Source organism: Typopeltis vanoorti, chromosome 7, assembly GCF_054136105.1.
Source record: "Typopeltis vanoorti isolate ZY-2024b chromosome 7, IOZ_Tvanoo_1.0, whole genome shotgun sequence".
NCBI classification, from domain to species: domain Eukaryota; kingdom Metazoa; phylum Arthropoda; class Arachnida; order Uropygi; family Thelyphonidae; genus Typopeltis; species Typopeltis vanoorti.
The window spans coordinates 54,266,459-54,289,544 of NC_143555.1; the positions used below are offsets into that span (position 1 = coordinate 54,266,459).

The window sequence follows — 23,086 nt, forward strand, 5'->3', positions numbered from 1 at the left end:
TTCATTAGCAGCAGCTCTAGTTCTTATAATTTTGGAGTAAAGTGAAGGAATGATAGTGACCAATTCAGCACAGCATTGTCCATGAAAGTATCTGTAGAACAGGCATAATGTGGAAACTGAACATATATGGGAGAGCCTGAAGTGGATCTGTGCATGTGTGTGAGCGAGAGAGAGAGAGGAAGGGATCATTAATTAAATGAACTGCCTTCTGGATAGAAGTGAGCAATCTTAGAGAGAATTTTCACCACCCGAAATATGCAATATTCCATGGTAGGGTGGATTTGGGATTTGTACAGAGTTATCAACTAAAAAGGTGTGAAATAATGTCTTGTGCAGAAAACTACACTGTTTTTTTTGGCAGCTGCAGAAGCTATGGTTGAAATGTGTTTAGGTAAGGAAAGGCTAGAGGTATAGCTCAGTCCAAGAAGGGAAATCTGATTGTGTTGATATTGGTATTTGTTCTAGTATCTGATATTTGTTCTTTATAAAACAGTATTTTTTAATAGTTTAATTAACTGAAATATTATTTCTCTTTTCCATATTTTAACTCCTTTTGTATTTTATCTATTCTGGATATTTTTCTAATTCTAATTTTATTTAAAATGTTTTCTATTTGTTGTGATGTTATTTCTAAATTTTCATTATTTTTCAAATTTTCAGATAAAGTTATTTTTTCTTCATCCTCATACAATTTAGTAAAATGTTTTTCCCAGAATTTTTGTTCAATTCTTCTTCCTCTTCACCAATAGTATATATGTAGACCTTTGGGCACTATAAAGGTGACAGTTTCTAACATAGTCTCTCCAGGTGTTTCTGTCTTGGGATCTCCTTAACATGAAATAACATGTTAAGGAGATCCCAATATAACATATGGTGGTAAACAAAGAATTATTCCATTTTCTGATATCTATCCAGGTGATTCTAGGTCATTCCCCATATTATATACCAGAAGTCAAGATCTCTAGTGCTGTTTTGGGTAAACTATCTAATCTAGCCAAGTAGCCTAGCCACCGGAACTGTTTCTGACGTATTAGATTGATAATTTTTTTTCTGTTCTGGCAATGGAGAAGATTTTCTTTCTAACCTCATCATTTGTTAAATAGGCCATTATGGTTTCTTCGAAAGTTTTCTGTAGCACTTCATCTTGAAGGCCAATAGTCTTTACTCATTTTCCTTCAGCTTTCTAATGCTTACATCCATGCAGTAAGACAGAGTTATCAAGGGTATCAATGAAGTAAAATCTTGTAGTCAGCTGTAGTTCACTGTCCTTTAAAAGTGGCTGTAACTACTGAAGGGTTATAGTTGCTTTAGGAATGCGTGAAGAACTACAAAGCAGGAAATTATGACCAACTGAGTAGTATGCTGGATTCTGTACAATGGTATCATTTGTTGGATGGGAGTGATATCGACAGTGCATGGACAGTGTTTAAAAAATACTTAAATGATGTAATATCAGAATGTGTCCCAAGATTTCAAAGAATAAATAGAGTAGAAGTGAAATGGATGCATAATCTTTTCAAGCAAGAGATCTGTAAGAAAAAGATGATGTGTAATGAAGGAATACCATGTGCATAAGGATGATGTCTGTTACGAAATTTATAAGCAGCAGGCCAGAAGAGTCACAACTGTTGTATATGGAAAACCAAGTCTAAGTATGAAAAGCAACTGGCTCTGCAAGCTAAAGACAACCTCAAAGAATTATATCATTATGCTGGAAGTAAAAGAGAGAAAGAATAACTCTACTGCATGCAGATGGTGCGATAGTCACAAATGCAGAAGAGATCGTTCAACAAATGAGTACCCATTTTGCTAAAAGCTATCAATGTTGTATATGCAACATTGCACTCACCGCTCCATCTTCACTGGATCAAGAAACTCAGGTGTAATATCCCATCAGTCCCTATTCAGCAATAGGGACTGATGGGATATTAGCATAGATGCTAAGAGAGTGTTCAGCTGAACTAGCTAACCCCTTGACCAGGTAATATAATTCGAGTCTCAGAAGGGAAGATTCCTCAGGAATGGAAAGAATGTATCGTAATCCCATTGCATAAGGGTGGTGCAAAGGCTGATGTATCCAACTATCGACCAATCAGTATCTCAGGAGTGGCGGTGAAGATTTTTGAAATGTTGGTTAGGATTCGTATTCAGAAATGGAGTTGACAGAGAATCTCTACTTTACAATGAAACAGATTTACTAAGGGAAAGTATGTTTTAGCCACTTGTTCACATTCTATAATAATGTTACCATTGAATTAGATAAGGGGAATGGATATGCCATGATACTTTTGAATTTTTCTAAGGCTTTTGATAGAATACAGCATGAAAGAATGTTTCATAAATTGGAGAATATGGGTCTATTCACTAACTATAGAACATCTATCACAACCAAGAAACTTGGTTTCTTTTACAGCAAATTAATGCTATGATAGGCCAGTTATCCATAGCATATTATATCTGTCAATTGCATGTATGTTCTTCTGGATGGCTTGCATGTTCTGTGGGATAAAAAACCAGAGTTTTCAGGAGGGGGAAAACCTTGCCACTTCCATATGAAATTAGCTAACTTTACTTCAAGTGAAACACACTGATAAAGGTTCTTCATATCCCAGAACATATTCAAACCCAGGTCTTTACAGCTAAAGGGCATTGTCAAAACTGACTGAGCTACACAGGTTTTGTGAGTGAATGCTAGTTCTGCCAAATGCTTATTGCAACATTTCAAATGTTTCCAATGTCAGCACTACTAAGTCAGGCTTTCTTTTTTGCTAGACAGTGTCAGGAAATGGTGCCAAATATCTTGCAAGGTTGATACATCAATACTGTTAGTAATTTCTTTCAACCTGTTCTGAATATTTTATATCAGGTTGTATATATACTTCTGATAATCAAGACCAGGAGATCACAGCATCGAGAAAAATGATACTTAAATTGAAAGCGATTTACTTTTAAACTAATAATTTATCATATATATTCCTTATATGTTACAAAAAATCAATAAATTAGGCCAGTTCTCACATTCCTCTTATGAATTTCAGACAGCTAAAGATAATAAATGACCTGAACTGTGAACTCTTTAAACTGAACTGTGAGTCTTTGATCAAAATATATAATTATCATGTAAAATTCCATATTTATCTTGCAATCAGTAACAATTTCTCTCTCTCTCTCTTGATACAACAGCTCACAATATAAGAGGAATTTAACCCTTTTATTATTTTTTATATCTAAAATTAAGACAACACCAAAACAATCATTAGACAAAAATTTTTATGAAATACTAGCAAAACCATGAGACTCTGTAGAAGATGATAAGTACTTGAAAACCTGTGACTAAGACATGGGGCACAAGTTGTAAAGTACAAGTCATATTTACAAATTACAGTTACAATAAGAATGCAGAATTAGATTTCTTTCTTTCTTTCTTTTTTTTTTTAATACTTATGCAACGTACATGTGGAAAACATTAAACATTTTACCACGCATAATAAAATTTTGTATAATATTTAAATATCTATTAATTAATCTTACCCATCATCTCCAGTGCTGGCAAATCGTTCATACCTTTCTGGTTTATCCAATTTGCTTACTCTGTCTGCTGGAACTAACAAAAAAATTCACATATAGAAATTGAACAGGAGAAGTTTACATACTTTGCTGTGAATTAGAGATTTTTCTAGTGGCATGTGTGTGTGTGTGTGTATGTGAGAGAGAGAGAGTACTTGAAAACCTGTGACTAAGACATGGGGCACAAGTTGTAAAGTACAGGTCATATTTACAAATTACAGTTATAATAAGAAAGCAGAATTAGATTTCTTTCTTTCTAAATTACAGCAATCCCTCGATTAGTGTGCCTGATGCATTCTTTAAAATAGGTGCATTAATCGAAAACGCACTAATCAAATACAATAGCCTATGGGAAAACGTATATTTCGTTCCTCAAGTTTCTTTTTTGAACCTTAATTTTTTTATAAAAGAATTAAGGCATGTCTCAGGGCCTAGTTAAAGGAAAATCATGAAGCTGAAAGACAATAAAATATATTCAGAATATAAATTTTATTATTTTACTTCTTAACAAAGAATCAAGCTAACGCAGTTTGGCAGGCATATCGTTTCTTTTTTTTTCATACAACCAACGGTATGGCCCTGTTGCCTCTTCTAATTGTCTGCAAATTTTACTGCTTCTCTCTCCTTCAGGGTTAGCCTCCAAGCATTGCTGCTTAAAAACTTCGACTGTACGAAAAATATTTTCAAATTGTTTCTGTGAAATCTCTTTTGGCTGACTATCAGTGGTTAAATTTTCTTCATATTCTTCGGGATCATCCTGCTGTGCATCTAAATTTAGCAGGTTGAAATCACTCAAGTCTTTAGAATGAGATTTAATTAACTCTTGGACGTTATCATTGTCAATCTCATCAAAACCCAGTTCACACCCGATGTTGGCAATTTCTTCAAAAACATTATCCATTTAATTTGAAAAGCTTCCAAAATCTTTTGCACAATGTGGAAGAATGTGCTTCCAAACATCTCGCATATTGCTAGCAGTAATTTCATTCCAAGATTGATGAATATTTTCAATAGCAGATTTAACATTAAATTTTTTCCAGAATTCCACTAATGTCATAGAATTCTCACCAGATGTTGCTTCTATTGCCTGTTTAAATGTTCCTCTCAGGTAGTATGCCTTAAAGGTTGAATTAATCCCCTGGTCCATAGGCTGTATGAGAGATGTTGTATTTGGCAGTAAAAATATCACTTTAATATTCTTACACAATGAATCAAGAGAATTAGGGTGACCAGGTGCGTTGTCTAAAATAAGCAGAGCTTTAAAATCAAGATTATTTTGTTTACAAAAATTCTCAACTGTTAGATGAAAATAACTCATTGTGAACCAGCTTTCAAATAAAGATTTAGTAATCCATGTTTTCTTGTTAGATTTCCAAACAACTGGGAGGAAAGCTTGATTAATGCCTCTGAGAAGCCCTAGATTTTGAGCCCTATAAATTACCATGGGTTTTAACTTTAAATCCCCTTGGCATTGCCACCTAATAGAAGAGTCATTCTATCCTTTGCAACTTTATAACCAGACTGAGATTTCTCTGATTTGGCCAGAAAAGTCTTGGAAGGCATTCGCTTCCAAAAAAGGCTGGTTTCATCGACATTAAATATTTGTTGGTCACAATAGCCCCCTTCTTCCACAATTTTATTCAAAATATCTGGATAATTTGCAGCCACCTCTTTATCTGCACTTGCATCTTCGCCTGTAATTGAAACATTATGTAGGACATTTCTCTTTTTGAATCGCGAAAACCACCCAGCACTAGCATGGAATCCTTCTTTTACATCCTTGATAGCTCTTTCCTTCAAGGTTGCAAATAGACTTAATGCTTTTGATTTAATAAGATCAGTGCTTAGAGGGGATCTGTTTTTGGTTACAATCTTCGATCCATGTAGAAAGAATTTCTAATTCAATCATTATAATACTTTGATTTCGAGTGGTCTACATGCATGATGAACTTGAAGCAGCCTTACCTTTTTCTCTGTATTTAGCAGCTTTGCTTAAAATTGCTCTTATACTTGATTCACCCATTTTGTGTTCTTGTCCTTTCTTTGCTCTGGACTCGCCTTGTTCATTTACTTTATTATTTCAAGTTTTTCTTAAAATGAGATTACTTTTCGGATCTTTTTCACAGATCCACTTTTTTGCTCACTAATTCTTTTACTCATGATTAAAGATTGAGAAAATACTGTAAAATAAAAAAAGTAAGGAAAACACACTCATATAACATTGCAAAGGAAGCACGAGATATGATCATCAAAATGTTATGTAATTATAGTATGTACCTTGATCTTCAATTTTAGCAGAAAAATTTTCTTTATACTTTCTTGCTGATTGGTCACTAACATTTGTGACACAGATGTTATTTCGTTCAGTTTTGAGAGCAGAAGACACGCTGCCATTTGTTGTAATCGGCTTGCAGGCAATTTTTACGATCGGCCATAAACAGCGATATTCTCTTTCTCGATTGTTGAAAGATTTCGATGTATGAAAATTAATGATAATTCATGAATATTTCCATGTTTAAAAATATGCCGCTTGGTGACTGACATTTGCTACACAAATATCATTTCCTTCAGTTTTGAGAACAGAGGATACGCCGTCGATTGTTATAATCCGCCTTGCAGGCAATTTTTATGACCGATCATAAACAGCGGTATTCCCTTTCCCAAATGTTGAAAGCTTTCGATGTGTGAAAATTAATGATACACAAATGTTATTAGGCATTCTGAGCCTGAGCTTTTCAACATATTATCGAATATTATTCTCCTCAGAATATTTCCACTATAAAATATTTATTCATGAAAAATCCTTAGAAAACTAAAATGACAAATTCCAGGATAGATAGAAAATTTTTAAAATCTGGAACATTTATTTTTAAGATGTATATAGGCGCACTAATCGAATTTGGGTATTGAAAAAAAATGATGCACTAATCGAAAATGCACTAATCAAGGGATTACTGTATTTTAAATCATGTGATCCTTTTGTAGGCAAGTCAGCCTTAAAATAATTTATTCTGGTAAATGAATATTTATTTTCTTAACACCTTTGAGATATCAGAAAACAAATCTTAATACTCTCCAGAAAGTATTTTATATGGATGATAAGTCCATTATAACAATAATTCATAATAGTTATAATAAATGTCATTAACACCGACTAAACATTTGAAAAGATAACAAACATGCTAGAATCAAATAGCAAATACAGCGATGAAGTTTATTTCATAATAACCACACATCTGTTCATATGGATGAAATATCAACCATTTTATACTTCACATCCATGTTATTTCAATTTCCAACAACATGCCACATCCATGTTCTTGCTATGTTAGCCATGAAGTTTACATGTTATGATCACCAGGATGATTAATTAGATCCTGATTAATAATTTTCATTAAATTATATAATAAATCTGCAGTTAGAACTGCATCAGAGCTCATTAATTATGTAATGCTATTTCTTTTTTGATTTTTTTAACACCTCTCTCATACTTTACTGTATTAGGTAAAACCTTTCATAAGGGAAATACATATTAAAATACTCTTAATATGAGCAAATATAAGCCTTCCCATTTCCTAGACAGAGTGAATATTATTAAAATTATATAATTTGAGAATGCATTACTTAAATCATTAAGTATTATTGGACTGAATTATTTTTTTTAAAAATTTTCTTTTTATGTGGTTCCCACCCACAAAAGGTAATTTGCATATCTATAAGTACCATGGATAGGTTTTTTTACCTCCTTTCTATCAATTTCATTTTTTTTTTAAATATTTTTTGTATGGTCCATAAGCCCTGCTTTAGGACCAAACATGGAACTTTTTCCACTTCAGGCCTCCAAGAAGAGGGGGGCCGTGGTCTCACACCAGGTGATGAAATTCACCTTCCACCTAAAGATCATTAAAAAAAAAAAAAATCCATGCTCACATGGAATTCAAAGCTGCAACCTACTGATTGGAGAGCGAATATGCTAACCACTCAGCCAACTAGGCCAGCAAATCATACCTTCTATTAATAAATTTGATTTTATTTTTAGTTAATTAGCTACATAACATTGTCACAATTACATTATGATAATGGCACAAAAGATTATTATTATTATATTCCTCATTATTATTTTCTGAGCATTTGGTAATTAGGCATTTCTATTGTCCTTGTTGATGTGAAAATAGGTGGAGGTAATAGATTGTTCCAATGAATTTATTTCTCTTTAGAAAAGTCTTAACAGATTGGTAAAATAAAAAGAATATTGGTTATTAAAATTTATTATTATTATTATTATTATTATTATTCAGGCCTCCATGGAGTCAAAAGACTCTTCGTGGGAGGTCCTTTCTAAGAAACACAAGTCTATCAACACTCATCGAGGGAGATCCCTCCTAGGAAACACAAAGTTTATCATACCGCTCTTTAAATGCATTGACCGTTCTCGCTCTCACCACTCTATCAGGCAATGCATTCCACAGTTCAACCACCCTCCATGCAAAGAAACCACTAATCACCCTCTTTCTCACAGTTTCCTTTCATTACTTCCAGGGATGGCCCCTTGTCATGACTCCTTCCCGCTGTTCAACTAAGCAAAAGAACTCCCCAGTGTCAACCCTGTAAACACCTCTCAACAGTTTAAAAGTCTCAATCACATCACCTCTCTTTCTTCTATCCACCAAACTCTGCAGTCCACACTCCCTCAGCTGATCCTCATAACTAACATTGTACAGTCCTGACACCATCTTTGTTATCCGCCTTTGTACCCTTTACACAGTTAATTTATCCCCTTCAAATCCTGCGGACCAAATTTGAGAACAATAGTTTAAGTGTGGTCTGATCAGAGTCTTATACAATGAAATGATAACCATTTTATCTCTGCAGGTCAGCGTCCTTCTCATTATTGCAGCAATCCTCTGTGCTACCTTCACTACCGTTGCAATATGTCGCCTAAATTTCAGGTTTCTATCAGTCATCAACCCTAGATCTCGTCTCCCCTACTTCCTCCAGTTTAACTCCCCCCATAGAGCATGCAGCATCCCATCGATCTGTCCCAAACCTCAAGACCTTACATTTTGCTGCATTAAACTGAACCCCCATTCATTTGCCCATCTATCTAGCTTATTCAAATCCTTTTGCCGGGCTACCACATCTGCACTATTACTAAAAACCCTTCCCAGCTTTGCATCATCCACAAACAACAGAATATCCCCTTGCAATCCACGGACAATGTCACTGATATAAAGGCTAAACAATATAGGTCATAGTACTGAGCCCTGAGGAGCCCACTTGTAACCTTCTGCCTCTTTGATATTGCTCCACCATACACAACTCTCTGATATCTAACAGACAGCCAATCCTGACCAATCTGACATGTGGCCTTAATCCTGATTAATCCTGACCAATCAGCTTATCATGTGGCACCCTGTCAAATGCCTTTCCTAAGTCTAGGAAAATGGTAGTATATGCCTTTCCCTCAACAATGCTCTTGTAACTTTATCATAAAAGGCTAGCATATTGCTAAAACAGGAGCGCCCCCTTCACAAATCCATGTTGACTCTCACAGATAAACATTACCCTCATCTGCCCAATGCTGTATACCGTCCCTCACTACTTTCTCCAAGATCTTACTAACTACTGATGACACACATACTGGCCTATAAGTAGATACTTCCAGTCTGCTACCGCCCTTATGCAATGGCAATCTCTTACCTTCCTTCCATTCCATGGGCACCTTTCCTGCAGCCAGACTTTCATTGAAAAGCCAGGTCAAAGGCACTGTCAGTTCCTTAGCACATTTTCTCCAAACTCGTGGTGAAATACCATCCAGTCCCAGAGCTTCACTAACATCCAGAATACTCAGTATGTGGAACACACTCTCCTCCTGCACCTCTAAACCTCAAATCTGCTTTATCCCTCAAGTATTCAAATTGACTCCTCCAGGATGAAATACTCCAATAAAGTGTTCATTGAACAATTCCACTATGTCCTCTGCATCAGTCACTCTATTTCCATTTTTATCCCACAATGTCATTCTTCCACAGTCATTTCTTCTCCTACTGGCCACATAGCTAAAAAATTTCGTAAGATTTTCCTTGGATCTAAGGGCCAATCTTTTCTCATATTCCAGTTTTGCCTTCCTTACCATACTAGTCACTCTCCTGGCCTGTGTCTTATATTCTTTATACATCTTCTCTTCACCTGTCTCCTTATATCTCTTCCATAGCCTCTTTTTCGCATGCAGTTTCTGTTTAATATTGTCATCCACTTTATTCCAAATTGTGTCTTCTTCTTCACTCGTGGAATACAGTTTACCATTGCTGCCAACAAATATTCCTTCACAATTTCCCAAGCACTAATGATATCCTGGCCTTCCAATTCCTCCCTCCATGAAACTTCCCCAAGTTGATGTCTAAGACTATTTATTATAATCACCTGCTTTATAATTCCACATACGTTAACTTCTCTTTGATAGTCCTGCATGTCTATTCATTTTCCAAGTCAAAACCACATGGTCACTCTCTGCAACTGGTGGGAGAGATGTCAACTCAGTTATTATCAACTTTTCTGATGCTATAAACAAATATGAAGAAATATAAGTATGCCACTGGTAAGAAGGTAGTGTTATAAACTAAAATGGAAACAATTACCGAATATAGCGAGTTATTTTGGTTGACATGGTTCAGTTCGGTTGCAATTACTTTCTTTTATTTAATTATTGCATGATGTTCAGCATTCATTATGAAAAAATTATGGAGACTACTTACAATACCGAAGTATACATACAGATATTATTTCTGGAAAATTTTCCATGCTACTCCTCTAAATTAATTAATTTTTATGGCTATTTTGAGTATTTTTTTTTAGGAGTATTCATTTTTTGATGTCACTGGCTTTTTTTTTAGGGCATTATTGATATTTTAAAGACATAGATTGATGAAGAATATAAGGAAGGAATAATTTTGGACATAACTTTGTAGGATGGTCTTGGTTGTCTTCTTTTGGAGCAGCATCAGGTGTATAGCAATAATCATTTATATACCACTGCTGAAGTATGACAGAAAGGAAAGGGGGGTGGGGATGTGGGGATACAAAGATGTGGGAGAATTGCAGATAAAACAAAGGTATGTGAATTTAAAATCCAAGTTTCTAAGGATATTCCTTGGGAAGAAGGTGAAAAATAAAAAGGACGCATTAAAACCAATAAAGAGGGCCACCCAGTAATCTCATACAAAAACACCACCACATCACTCACCTTTATCAAAATTCAAACCTTTACTAACCAAGCCAAAATCAATGATAAAAAACACAGATGACCTATTTCAAAAAATAACAAACCTAATTCTATTCCGTGATGACATCCTCACTTCATCAGACGCAACGTCGCTATACATCAATGTGGACATCTCCAGAACGTTAGATATCGTACATACATTACTCACAGAAGACCACACACTGGGATTGCAAACTAAATTAAAACCCAGCGATATCATAAACCTAACAAAAGTAATCTCAGCAAACTTTTTTAAATTTAACAATAACATCTATATGCAAATTTTCGGACACCTTATGGGCCAAAATATTAGCAGACAATTAACCGAATTGTTTCTAGCATATATGGAATCACATCTACTCCCCCAGTCACCTTTTATGGCTGATATGTGGAAGATTTTCTAGGCATTGGAAAACCAACATGTGTCACCACTTCGCAAGCATCTCTTAACGACTTCAGCTATAGACTATAGAAGCAGAGAATGAAAAATCCATAAATTTCCAAACTTAACATTAATTAGAGCAAACAACAAAGCAATCACAAAAATATTCCACAAACCCACACATATTGGAAATTAATTAGTTTCATCCTTATTCTATCCAAAATCAGTCATTCTAGCACAATTTATAGATGCATACAAGTTTCTGACTACACATAGTTATCTCAACATGGAAATAAAGAAATGAACACAGATTTTTAGAAACCGAAATTATTCAACACAGTTAATAAATTAATCCAACCAAACTGTGGAAATCCACCAAAACAATTCAATAACCAAAGCAAACTTCCCAAAACAAGTCATTAAACTGCCATATATCCAGAATACATACAAAGCCTACAAATACATCATTAAATACACCAGCTATATTTTAGTGTACATCACAAACCAAATATTGGCAACATTCCTAAAACCTACAAAATCTCACACATACAAAGAACACCAAAACATGGTATTCAAATTTCCTTGCCAACACAACTGTGACATCGCTTACACAGATTCCATGATCAGATCTTCAGGCAAGACTACAGGAAACTTCTGTAACTGCAACATACAATCCCAGAACATTTAAGCAATAAGAAATGTAGTAAAAAAAAAAGAAACAAAATACAGGGAAAACAGAAATAGCAGCCCACACTCGTGAAGAGAAACATACCCTGCAAATCGACAAAGTTGTAATAGTAGACATACATTAAAACAAAACAATGCTTAGAATATTGGAAACAACAGCCATAAAATGTGACAAAAATAAATGTTCACCGTCCCTATATAATCTCTGAAAGTTGGAAGCTCCACAACATAAAAATTAGTCAAGATTCTAATCAATGGAAAACAATACAGATAAACCCAAGACAAAAACACAAAGTCAACATGACATAGCCTCCACTTTTCCCACGAGCTCCAAAGACAACACTCAGTCGAAACAGCTCACATGCCATTACTCCCACCCGTAATCTTGAATCATCATATTCTATCCTTCTTTCCCCTAAAAATATTCTATCTTTCAAACAATTCACAGCCCACCCTTGGAAACTCTGGGTTTTAAATTCACATACCTTTGTTTTATCCGCAATTTCCCACATCTTTCTACCTTCACATTTCTGACTCTCCTTTCTGTCATACCTTCAGCAGTGGTATTATTATTATTACGGGCAACTTCAAGGAGTCCTCAGACTTATCAAGAGAGGTCCTAAATATCATGTCAAGAACTATTCAGCATTTGCACAGCAATCTATCATACTTTGCTTTGAATTCATTCACAGTCATGGCATCCACAACAGACTCTGGCAACCTATACCACTCATTCACTATTCTCCAAGCAAAAAATATAGCCCTGACACCCCTACTAATTACACTCTTGCTCAGTTTCCATAAATGGCCCCCTAGTTCTCCCACCACCAGACCTGTTCTGAAAAATTTTCTCTGAATTAAACTTGTAAAAACCCCTCGGTAATTTGAATGTCTCAATCATATCACCCCTTTTCCACTATCAACTAATTTCTGTAACCCACAGATCTTCAACCTGTTCTCGTAAGGTTCATTCCATAGACCTGTTGTCATCTCAGTCATTTGCCTCTAGTTCTCCTCCTCATCACCAAGAAATCCTGGCACCCAGATCTGGGCACAGTAGTCAAGATGGGGTCTTATCAAGGCTCGATAAACAGGAAAAAAACCTGCTTGTCTCTGCTCGTCAAAGTATTCTTTAGTAATCAAGTGATCTGATGAGCTGATTTAGCCACTTTTGCTACGTGCCCCCTAAACTTCAACTCCCTATCAACCAACAATCCCAAATCTCTGGCTTTGTCAATTTCCTTGAATACAGTTCCACCAATGTGGTATACTGCTGCTAATCTTTACACCTCAAAATGCACAACCTTACAATTTAGGCAAGGAAAGTTCTACAAACAGATAGAGGGGACAGCCATGGGTTCACCACTTTCCCCACCCTTGGCCAATTTCTTTATGGAGACATTTGAAGAGAAAGCCTTAAACTCCGCCCCACAAAAACCCACTATTTGGCTTCGTTATGTGGATGATGTGTTTGCTATTTGGCCACATGGCTCAGATACACTCCACTTCTTCCTAACACACTTAAACAACCAACATCCCAGAGTCCAGTTCACCTTAGAAAAAGAGGAAAACAACACCCTCCCCTTCCTAGACACTCTAATCACCCACCAGCTTGATGGAACTTTGGTTTTCTCTGTTTACAGAAAACCCACCCACACTGGCAGATACATTCACCAGCAATTCCCCCCCCCCCCCTCACAACAATATGGGGTGATAAAAACACTATATAACAGGGCAAAATTAATCTGCTCAGATGACAAGGCCCTGACTATGGAACTAAACCACATCCTCAACACTTTCTTAGCCAATGGCTACAACCCCAAAAAAATCCAAAAAATACTAAAACCTATAAACCACAACCCCCCTCCACAATAAAGACTACACCAAGTCTATCACTATCTCCTACATCCAGGGCACCTCTGAAAAATAACTAATATCCTCAAAAAATATGACCTTACTTCCTGTTACAGACCATATAAAAAGTTGGCATCCCTTATCCGCTCTACCAAAGACCAACCACTTCCCCTAGACCTACCTGGTGTATACCAGGTCCCTTGCAGCTGCAAATTGTCCTACTTTGGCCAAACAGGCAGAACAACAAATATCAGGATTTCAGAACACCAAGACTACATCCGGTTTCACCAGTACAGCCGCTCTGGGCTGGCAGACCATGCCTTAGATACCCACCATAAAATTCGTTGGAAGAAGACAAAAATAATCCATCGCAGCAAGTTTAAATACGAAAGACTATTCAAAGAATCTTCAGCAGCTCTAAAAAACGTTCCTAACCTCAACAAATTTGGGTGCATGAAACTGCCCCAAATTTGGGAGACTTTCATTTTGAGAACTTCAGCCCAACTGCCAAGACTACCAAATTAGCCCGCAAGAGGGCAACATTAGGACTTTAGGAACAAAATTAGTTCTTATTTTCTTCCTCATTTGCTTTGTTAGTTCCTTAGTTTCCTTAGTGCACATACCATATCTTTATGTTCCCGAAGATGGCAATGTGACATTGCCGAAATATAGAAGTGATTCATTAAAGTTATCTTTAATTAATTTACTTTATATGCGTTGTCAATTCCGTAAATTAATTACCAGTTATACTTACAATTTAAACTGACATCCATTCTCCTTTGATCCAGTCTTCCAATCTATTCAAATCATCCTGCAAAATTTTGACATCATGTGTATTCACTATTGCTCTACCCAACTTTGCATCATTTGCAAATAAATGAACAGTTCCTCTCAGATCCTTTCCTATATCATTAATGAACAAATTAAATAGCAGTAGTCCAAGAACAGAACCCTGCAGCACACTACTAGTCACAGGTCTTCTTTTGGACTCTACTTCTGAATAAACTACTTTCTGATATCTCTCCATCAACCACTCTCCTATCCATCTCCATGTGCTGCAATTACTGATTAGAATTCCATGTGGTATCCTCTCAAAGGCTTTAGCAAAGCCCAGCAGTATCACTGTCAACCCATTACATTTATCCAATTCAGCCATCACTGTATTATAAAACATGAACAAATTATTGAGGAATGATCTACCCTTCACAAAACCATGCTGCCCCAATAGTGTATCCCATTTCCATCTATCCATCTCTGTATTTTGCTCTTGACTAATTTCTTCAATACCTTGACAACGACTCTTGATATGCTGATCAGTCAGTAATTTGCAACAGCAGTCTTGGAGCCTCCTTTTTGCAATGGGATATTTCCCCCTCTTTCCACTCCCTCAGGACTAATCCAGATCTGAGACTTAAATTAAACAATATGGGCAAGGGCATTGACAATTGCTTTGCTGCTTCATGTAAGACTCGAGTTGGTATACCATCCAATCCCAGATGTATTCACATTAAGGTTCTATAATATACTATTCACCTCCATTTCATTCACCTCAATTCCCGTATAAGCCATTGGCCCCCGCATTCCTGATATCACCGCCTGTATGATATACTCTTGCAAAATGTTCACTTAGTAATTCTACTATTTCGACTGATTCAGTTACCTCCCTACCATCAGCATTCCTTAAAATCATTCTGTCGTATACATTTTTTCTTTTACTTGCAGCATATCGAAAGAACTGTTTGGGATTCTCTTTAGTTTTAGCTGCTAATTTCCTTTCATAATCATTATTCATCCATTAAACTCCCACTTGATTTACTCTCCAGACTCTAGGTATGCAGTCGGCCATTACTTCCCTCAAACAGTCCTTTACCACTTCCCAAACACTATTAACATCCAGCCCTTGCAGTTTTACATGCCATAGCACTGATTGAAGCAATCTCCTAAGCTTGTCATACTTACCAACCCGGTAATTCCACATATACTCTGTTTTAATTGAAAATTCGACACATTTAGCCACCTCCCAGGTCAAGACCTTATGATCACTCTCACCAATTGGTGGCAACATGGTCATATTTGTTACAGTCAAATTCTCAGATGCAATTACTATATCAAGAACACTCGAATCCCTAGTATATTCCATTACATGCTGTCTCAGGCAGTTATCCCTTAGTAACAACATAAAATCCATTTCCTTCCTCCCATGTGTCCTCTCCTCCTTCCAGTCAATGTTACCATAGTTGAAATCCACCTCATAATAATTACCTGTCTTCCACTCATTGAGTCTATTTGCCTATGCATACTATCTCCATAATCTATTCCATTGCCTTGTGTATAGCAGCACCCAACTGTATATTTTGTTCTGCTGGCCTCAATCTCACACCAGATAGCACCTCAAATGTGCTATTTTCACTATCCTGCAGTTGAACTTCTATTCTCTTTGGCTGCAGTCCATCAGCTATCATCAATAACACATTCCCCCCCCCCCAAATCTTTTCTCTCTGTCTTTCCCGAACACACTATACCCTTCACATTCTATCCCACTAACTATATCATCTTCTGTTAGCTATGTCTCACTAATGCCAATAACTTGTGGCCAAAAAAAGCCAACCAAGGCCAAAAATTCCTCCTTCTTGCTCCTAATACTCCTGGCATTAGTGGTATATAAATGTTTATTGCTATATGCCTGATGCTGCTCCAAAAGAAGACAACCAAGAACATCCTACAAAGGTATGTCCAAAATTATTCCTTCCTTATATTCTTCATCTATCTATGTCTTTAAAATATCAATAATGCTCTAAAAAATTGAGTAAAATGCCAATGACATCATAAAAGAGGTACTCCTAAAGAAAAATAGGCAAAATAACTAGAGCAATGACTTTAAGATAAAATAAACTGAATTACTTGACACACAATGAGATCATCATCTGGAGTAGTGTTTATATAAATAGGGACACAAGCTAAATTTTGGCTAACCATCCACTCTAGTCCGAGTCTGGTGAAACACACACACACACACACACACACACACACACACACACACACACACACACACACACACACACACACACACACACACACACACACACACACACACACTCTCTTCCTGTACATAAAATTTACACTGATAAAAATTATCAGTATTATCATTAAATAATAATTATTAAATAATATTATATATTATAATTATATTATAATTATTAAATAATATTATATATTATTAAATCCTTAAAAATTGACTTTCTCCAATCCCACTTTCCCAACAGCGAAATTATTCTCCAAGAAGATTTTAATGTCCACAACACTAGCTGGCTTTCCTCCTCCAGTTGTACAGATCTTGAAACATTTGCCATCACTATCGACCTTACACAACTTGTTCAGATGCCAACCAGAATACCAGATAACCCAAACTACTCCCCCCAAACATCCTAGATCTCTTCCTCACAAATGACCCCTCCAAATACACAGTGAATGGAGTGAGTCATCCCCCCCTCCCCGGTAATTCTGACCACAATCTAGTGTTCATCCCCTCCCCATGCAACAGTGCTTCCACAAACAGTCCCATACAAGAGCAGTTTGGCATTATAACAGTGCCAAGTGGAACAGCCTCCACAACTTCCATGCTACATTCCCATGGTTGGACTATTGCTTCCGGCCTTCCAACCCAAACATATGCACCGAACTCATTACCAAAGTAATCCTCACTGGCATGGAAACATACATTCCACACAGTACTGTGAACTGCCATTCCCTAACTAAACCCTGGTTCTCCAAAAGATGTGCTAAGGCTGTACAGATGAAACACCAGACATATCATAACTGGCTGAAATCCAGAACCTCATCCTTCTTTAGAGCTTATACCAAAGCTTGAAATAGATGGAAAAAAAAAAAAAAAATTAATGCCTCCAAAACAGAGTTCAAAAGAGCAAAAAGCAGGAAAGTAGCAGACTGTCCAAACAGCAGCCAAGCCTTTTGGTCCCTTGCCAAAGCAATTGGCTGTAACTTCTGCCCAACATTATTGTTGCCCTTATCATACCCAGATGGCTCTATTGCATCATCACCCACAGAAAATGCCAATCTTCTGGCTTAATGCTGCATATGACGATGATCCCCCAACCATTCCACACACCCAACATACGATGCCCATTATATCCTTTTGCCAGGATGAGATCAGAAAAATACTGTCCAAATCAGACACACAAAAGTCTCCTGGCCCTGATGGCATTCCCCCAATTGTCCTGAAAGTTTGCGCACCAGAACTGACTACACTGGAATATATCCCACAAACTGGAAATTGGCATATATTCAGCCCATTCCCAAGAAGGGTGAAAGTCACTGCCGTCCACTACCGCCCTATCTTGCTTATCTGAGTTCTGTCAAACGTAATGGAAAAAAGCATCAATTCCCAACTCCTACACTACCTTGAAGACACCCACCTAATAAACGACAGCTAGTATTGATTCTGTCGCTGCCGATCAACAGGAGATCTGCTCACATATGTCACCCATCTCTGGACAAATGCCATGGAGAAGTTTGGCGAATCTCAAGTGGTTGCACTTGATATCTCCAAAGCCTTTGATCAATCTGGCACAAAGGCTTACTAAGCAAGCTGCCATCATTCATTCAGTCTGACCCAGGACTTCCGGACAGCCAGCTTTCTGTCAGGACAATGTGTGTGATGGTGGATAGCTCCCTATCCTGTCATCATTCAATTAATGCTGGGGTTCCACAAGGTTCTGTCTTCTCACCAACCCTCTTCCTGCTATATACAACGACCTACTTCAGTTGACCTCCAACCCAATACACAGTTTGGCAGACGACAGCACACTACACTCCTCGCTTTCGTTTGATAAACCTTACCCTACACAACTCACTTCAACCTACAGAATATCAACCACCACCACCCTCAATTCCAATCTCCAAGCCATACTACAATGGGGTTTGGATAATCTTATGAGAATTTCAGTGCTAATAAAATCCAGTTCTGTCCTATTTCCCATAAAAAAAGAAACATTTTTTCCCAGTATCCTTTTTGACGATACCCAAATTTCCAGACAGTTTGAGATCTCTCATCTTGGAATTACCCTCACATCAAACATCTCCTGGCATAAACACATCACAACCATTGCATCCTCAGCTTCAAAAAAACTAGGATTTCTCTTTCGCTCGAGACGTTATTTTACCCCTGAACGGCTGTTAACATTATACAAATCACAAATCTTCCCAGCTATTTAATACTGCTCCCACATATGGGGCAGGGCTCCTAAAAGCGTTCTCAAAATGCTTGACTCAATACAAAGGAGAGCAATTAGACTTCATAATGACTCATCTCTTCCCACTCCCCCCACTTTCTCACAGATGTTTGGTTTCTGCAGTATGTATATTCTACAAATATTTCCATAAGAAATGCTCAATCTGAAAATAACATCAATAATTCCTCCACTCAGTACTAAGCTCATTGGAAAACATGCAGCTGCTGCTCAACTTCCCTTCACAGTACACCTAGAAACAAACAGAACAAGTTTCTTTTCCTCCTCCTTCATCTGTGCAACTACTGTATTGTGAAACAGTCTTTCCCCTGTTGTGTTTCCCAAGGAATACAATATACAGTCTTTTAAATTATATAAAAAAAATTATCTAGAGTCCTTTAATTTTTAGGTGGTTAGCTGGAGAACATTCTAACTTAGAGTATCAAAATCTTATTTTCAGTCAGTTTTGATTTAAAAAGGTACTGGTTTTAAGAGGGCCTATAGTCCTATTCTTGTTTGGTATCTATACCCACTACATGGGTTTGAAATAAGCTGGAATGGTCTATAGTTCTATAATTATTTAGTAGTTGTACCCACTATATTGAACTGATATAACAGGTAGGTAGATAATATATAAGAAAAGAACTAGAAGCCATCACAAGGAATGTGATGGCTTCTAGTTCTCCCTTTTTCCAAGTCAACTGTTCAAGCTGGAAGAGAAGTGGAGATATATGATGTGACCACCACTTGACTTAAAGCAAATTATTTTCCTAACCAGAATTCCTCACAATTCTCTCAACTCACTCAACATTCTGCTTCATTTTTTAACCAGTTATTCTTCCGGATACACTGTTGTGGCAATCACAAATTTGTAATTCAGAGCACAAGTATCATCTTTAGTGGAATGCCCTCCCTTCAGCCATTCATAACTTTGTGTTTATCTTGGCACTATAACAATGCTAAGTGACAAGACCTCTGGGACTTTTACTCCACCTTTCGATAATCAGACCACTCTTTCTCTTCTCCAGATCCATATACCTGTGATCTTATTACAAAAATTATCATGTTGGTCTTCATTTCCCTCTGTTAAAAATTCTCACCCATATCCAAGCCATGGTTTTTCCAAGAGAAGTGTGCCAGGGCAGCCTGAGAAAGAAAATAGCTTATTGTAATTGGTTCGAGACAAAAACTTCAGAGCAGGTGAAAAGAATAGCAGCAGTATATCGCATAGGTGGAACCGTACTCCAGGAGATTGATGAGGCCAGGGATTTGGGAGTGCTGGTGGATAGGGAGTTGAAGTTTAGGGGGCACATTGCAAAAGTAACTAAAACAGCTCACCAAATCACTTGGCTTATGAAAAATACTTTAACATGCAGAGAGAAGCAAGTTGTTGTTCCTCTGTATCGAGCCTTGATAAGACCCCATCTGGACTTCTGTGCCCAGTTATGGGCACCAGGGTTTCTTCGTGATGGGGAGGAAGTGGAGAGGGTCCAGAGACGAGTGACCAAGATGATAGCAGGTCTGTGGAATGAACCTTATGAGAATAGGTTGAGGATTTGTGGGCTGCAGAAATTGGACGATAGGCAAAGGAGGGGTGATATGATTGAGACATTCAAATTACTGAAGGGTTTTTATAAGATTGATCCAGAAGATATTTTTGAAAATATGACTGGTGGTGGGAGGACTAGGGGCCATGCATGGAAGCTGGGCAAGAGCGTGGTTGACAAGGGTGTTAGAGCTAGGTTTTTTACTTGGAGAGTGGTGAATGAGTGGAATAAGCTTCCAAAGTCTGTTGTGGGTGCTACGACTGTGAATGAGTTCAAGGCAAGATATGATAGATACTGTGTGAATGCTGAATAGTTGTTCCAGACATGATGTTAGGGCCTCCCTCGATGAGTCTGTCGACTCCTTGGAGTTTCCCGGAACAATAATAATAATAATAATAGTAGGATATGAATAATGCTCAGCTTTATCCATATCCTACTCCACAGCCAACAACATTTGCAAAATCATCGTTAACAGGGCTAAGGTAATGGGAGAAAACTCACAGCCTGTGCCAATGGCAGTTGTGTCTTCTGGTCACTCACGAAAGCTGTTTGGCACAACTTCTGTCCATCTGTTCTCCTACCTCTGTCTCTCACCCAAATGGTAGCATTGCAATAATACCACCTAAATAAAGTGGATTCTCCTAGCATCACTCTTCTAATCCCATACCTGCAGAGATAACAAAGGCAAATCTCCTCCTTTAACTGGAATATTGCACATGCATCATGTGCCATCTGTCAGAAACATCTTGAACAACGTGGAAATCAGAAAGACTTATGGCCTCAATGATATCTCACCAATTATGCTCAAGGGATGTGCTTCTGAACTAACACTTATTCATTATCATCTATATACTATATTTATACTTAGCTGCCACCCACCTCACAGCATAGAAACAAACTCATATATAGCCAATTCAAAAAAGTGTCTATCATCAACAGTCAACTTCTTTGACTGTTGATGATTCTCCACATTTAAAGTCATGGAGAATCATCATCAACAGTCAACTTCTTTGACACCTGGAGAACTGTCAACTAATCAACCACCACCAACATGGAGATTTTGATAATCAAGATTCACAGCATATCTTACTTGCAACTACCTCTAGACATGTGCCATGGAAAGATCACAAAAAACCTGTGTTGCTGTACTTGACATTTGATAAGGTTTAGCATCAAGGACTACTCAACAAATTGCCATCTTATGGACTACATTCCTCCCTTTGTCATTGGACTGCTGGTTTTCTCTTAAGTTGTTCAGATATTCCTTCTACAGATATTTCCATTTGCACCATTAGCAGAAGAAACATCCATTATGCCTGCCAATTCTGCTAAACCTGAATGAACATGAGCAATGACTGCTTAATATAGTCCTTTTATAGTCGAGCTGGAGACTCGTAGAACTTGTCACTCCAAGTCATCTTTTATTCTATCTATCTCAGTTCTGTGGAACAGCCTTCCCCATGAAATATTTCCCAAGGCCTACAACCTCCAGCTCTTCAAGAGGAATATTAACAGTACCTTGCTCTTGACTCCAGTGCAGACATGGCATTTATTTGCTATAGGCCTTATGGAACTCATATGTGGGAGTAACATAAGAAAGCAGGTGCAGGCAATGCATGAACCAATCACAGCATGGTACATTATGTGGACTTGTGATATGAGTGGTCTTCCTTTTCACAAAGTTGGATGTTTTTTCTATCTACTGTTTGCTTTCATGTACAGTGAACATATCAGAACTTTGAAGAGAAAGAGTGGTCTGATTATGGAAAGGTGGAGTAAAAGTCCCAGAGGTCTTGTCACTTAGCATTGTTATAGTACCAAGATACACACAAGGTTATGAATGGCTGAAGGGAGGGCATTAGTGTATTATGTGCTTAATGTATTTAACAGTTTTTGGATTTACTTTTTCAGATGTTACTGATTGTTAAAAGTAGTCAAGCTTTTAAATGGTCTCTTTAATACTGTACACTGCAGTGAAGTGATATCATTTTTAATCACTGGATACGGTATGGTTTGTCAATATGTACTGTATTTTACTGAGATCTAAAATACAATCTCTGACCTTATTTATAACTTACTGAGGAGATGGAATGAATTACCTCTTCTTAAAATAATAATTCACATCACGGAAATTTTACATAATAAACAATATCACAGAACCAACTGACTTCATTGTATGTGTGTGTGTCTGGGTGGGGGAGGGAGGGATCTATTGTATATGTAATTAAGCATGATGCTGATTATTTTGATACTGTTCTGTTAAATAATATTCAAGTATTATAATCAGTTACTGAATATTATGAACAATTAATTAATAATTAATTAATACAGTCAATTCTCAGTATGGGAAAGTGGCTACTGCTATTTTGTAGTCTGTTATAGCAAATTTCCTTCCAAATAGCATTCGTTCTATAAGGTAAAATGTGAAGATTATAAGAGTTCACTATAACAACATTTGATGTAGTGAGTTTGTTGTATAGTAATAAGTTATTAAATGAGTACTAAGTAATCAGCACTGAATATGTTGTGATGCTGTGGTAAT

At 37.0% G+C, this 23,086-nt stretch overlaps 1 protein-coding gene across 6 annotated transcripts in view; it reads right to left on the minus strand.

Moving 5' to 3' along the window:
- Positions 1–23,086, minus strand: part of Ask1 (apoptotic signal-regulating kinase 1) — a 937,451-nt gene that overhangs the window by 326,672 nt on the left and 587,693 nt on the right. For 3 of the 6 annotated variants that reach the window (XM_090395266.1, XM_090395265.1, XM_090395261.1), the window contains exon 25: positions 3,532–3,604. In XM_090395266.1, the coding sequence (XP_090251392.1) occupies positions 3,532–3,604 (73 nt within the window). The remainder of the gene's footprint in view (positions 1–3,531; positions 3,605–23,086) is intronic. The other 3 variants (XM_090395267.1, XM_090395262.1, XM_090395264.1) reach the window with 2 other exon arrangements.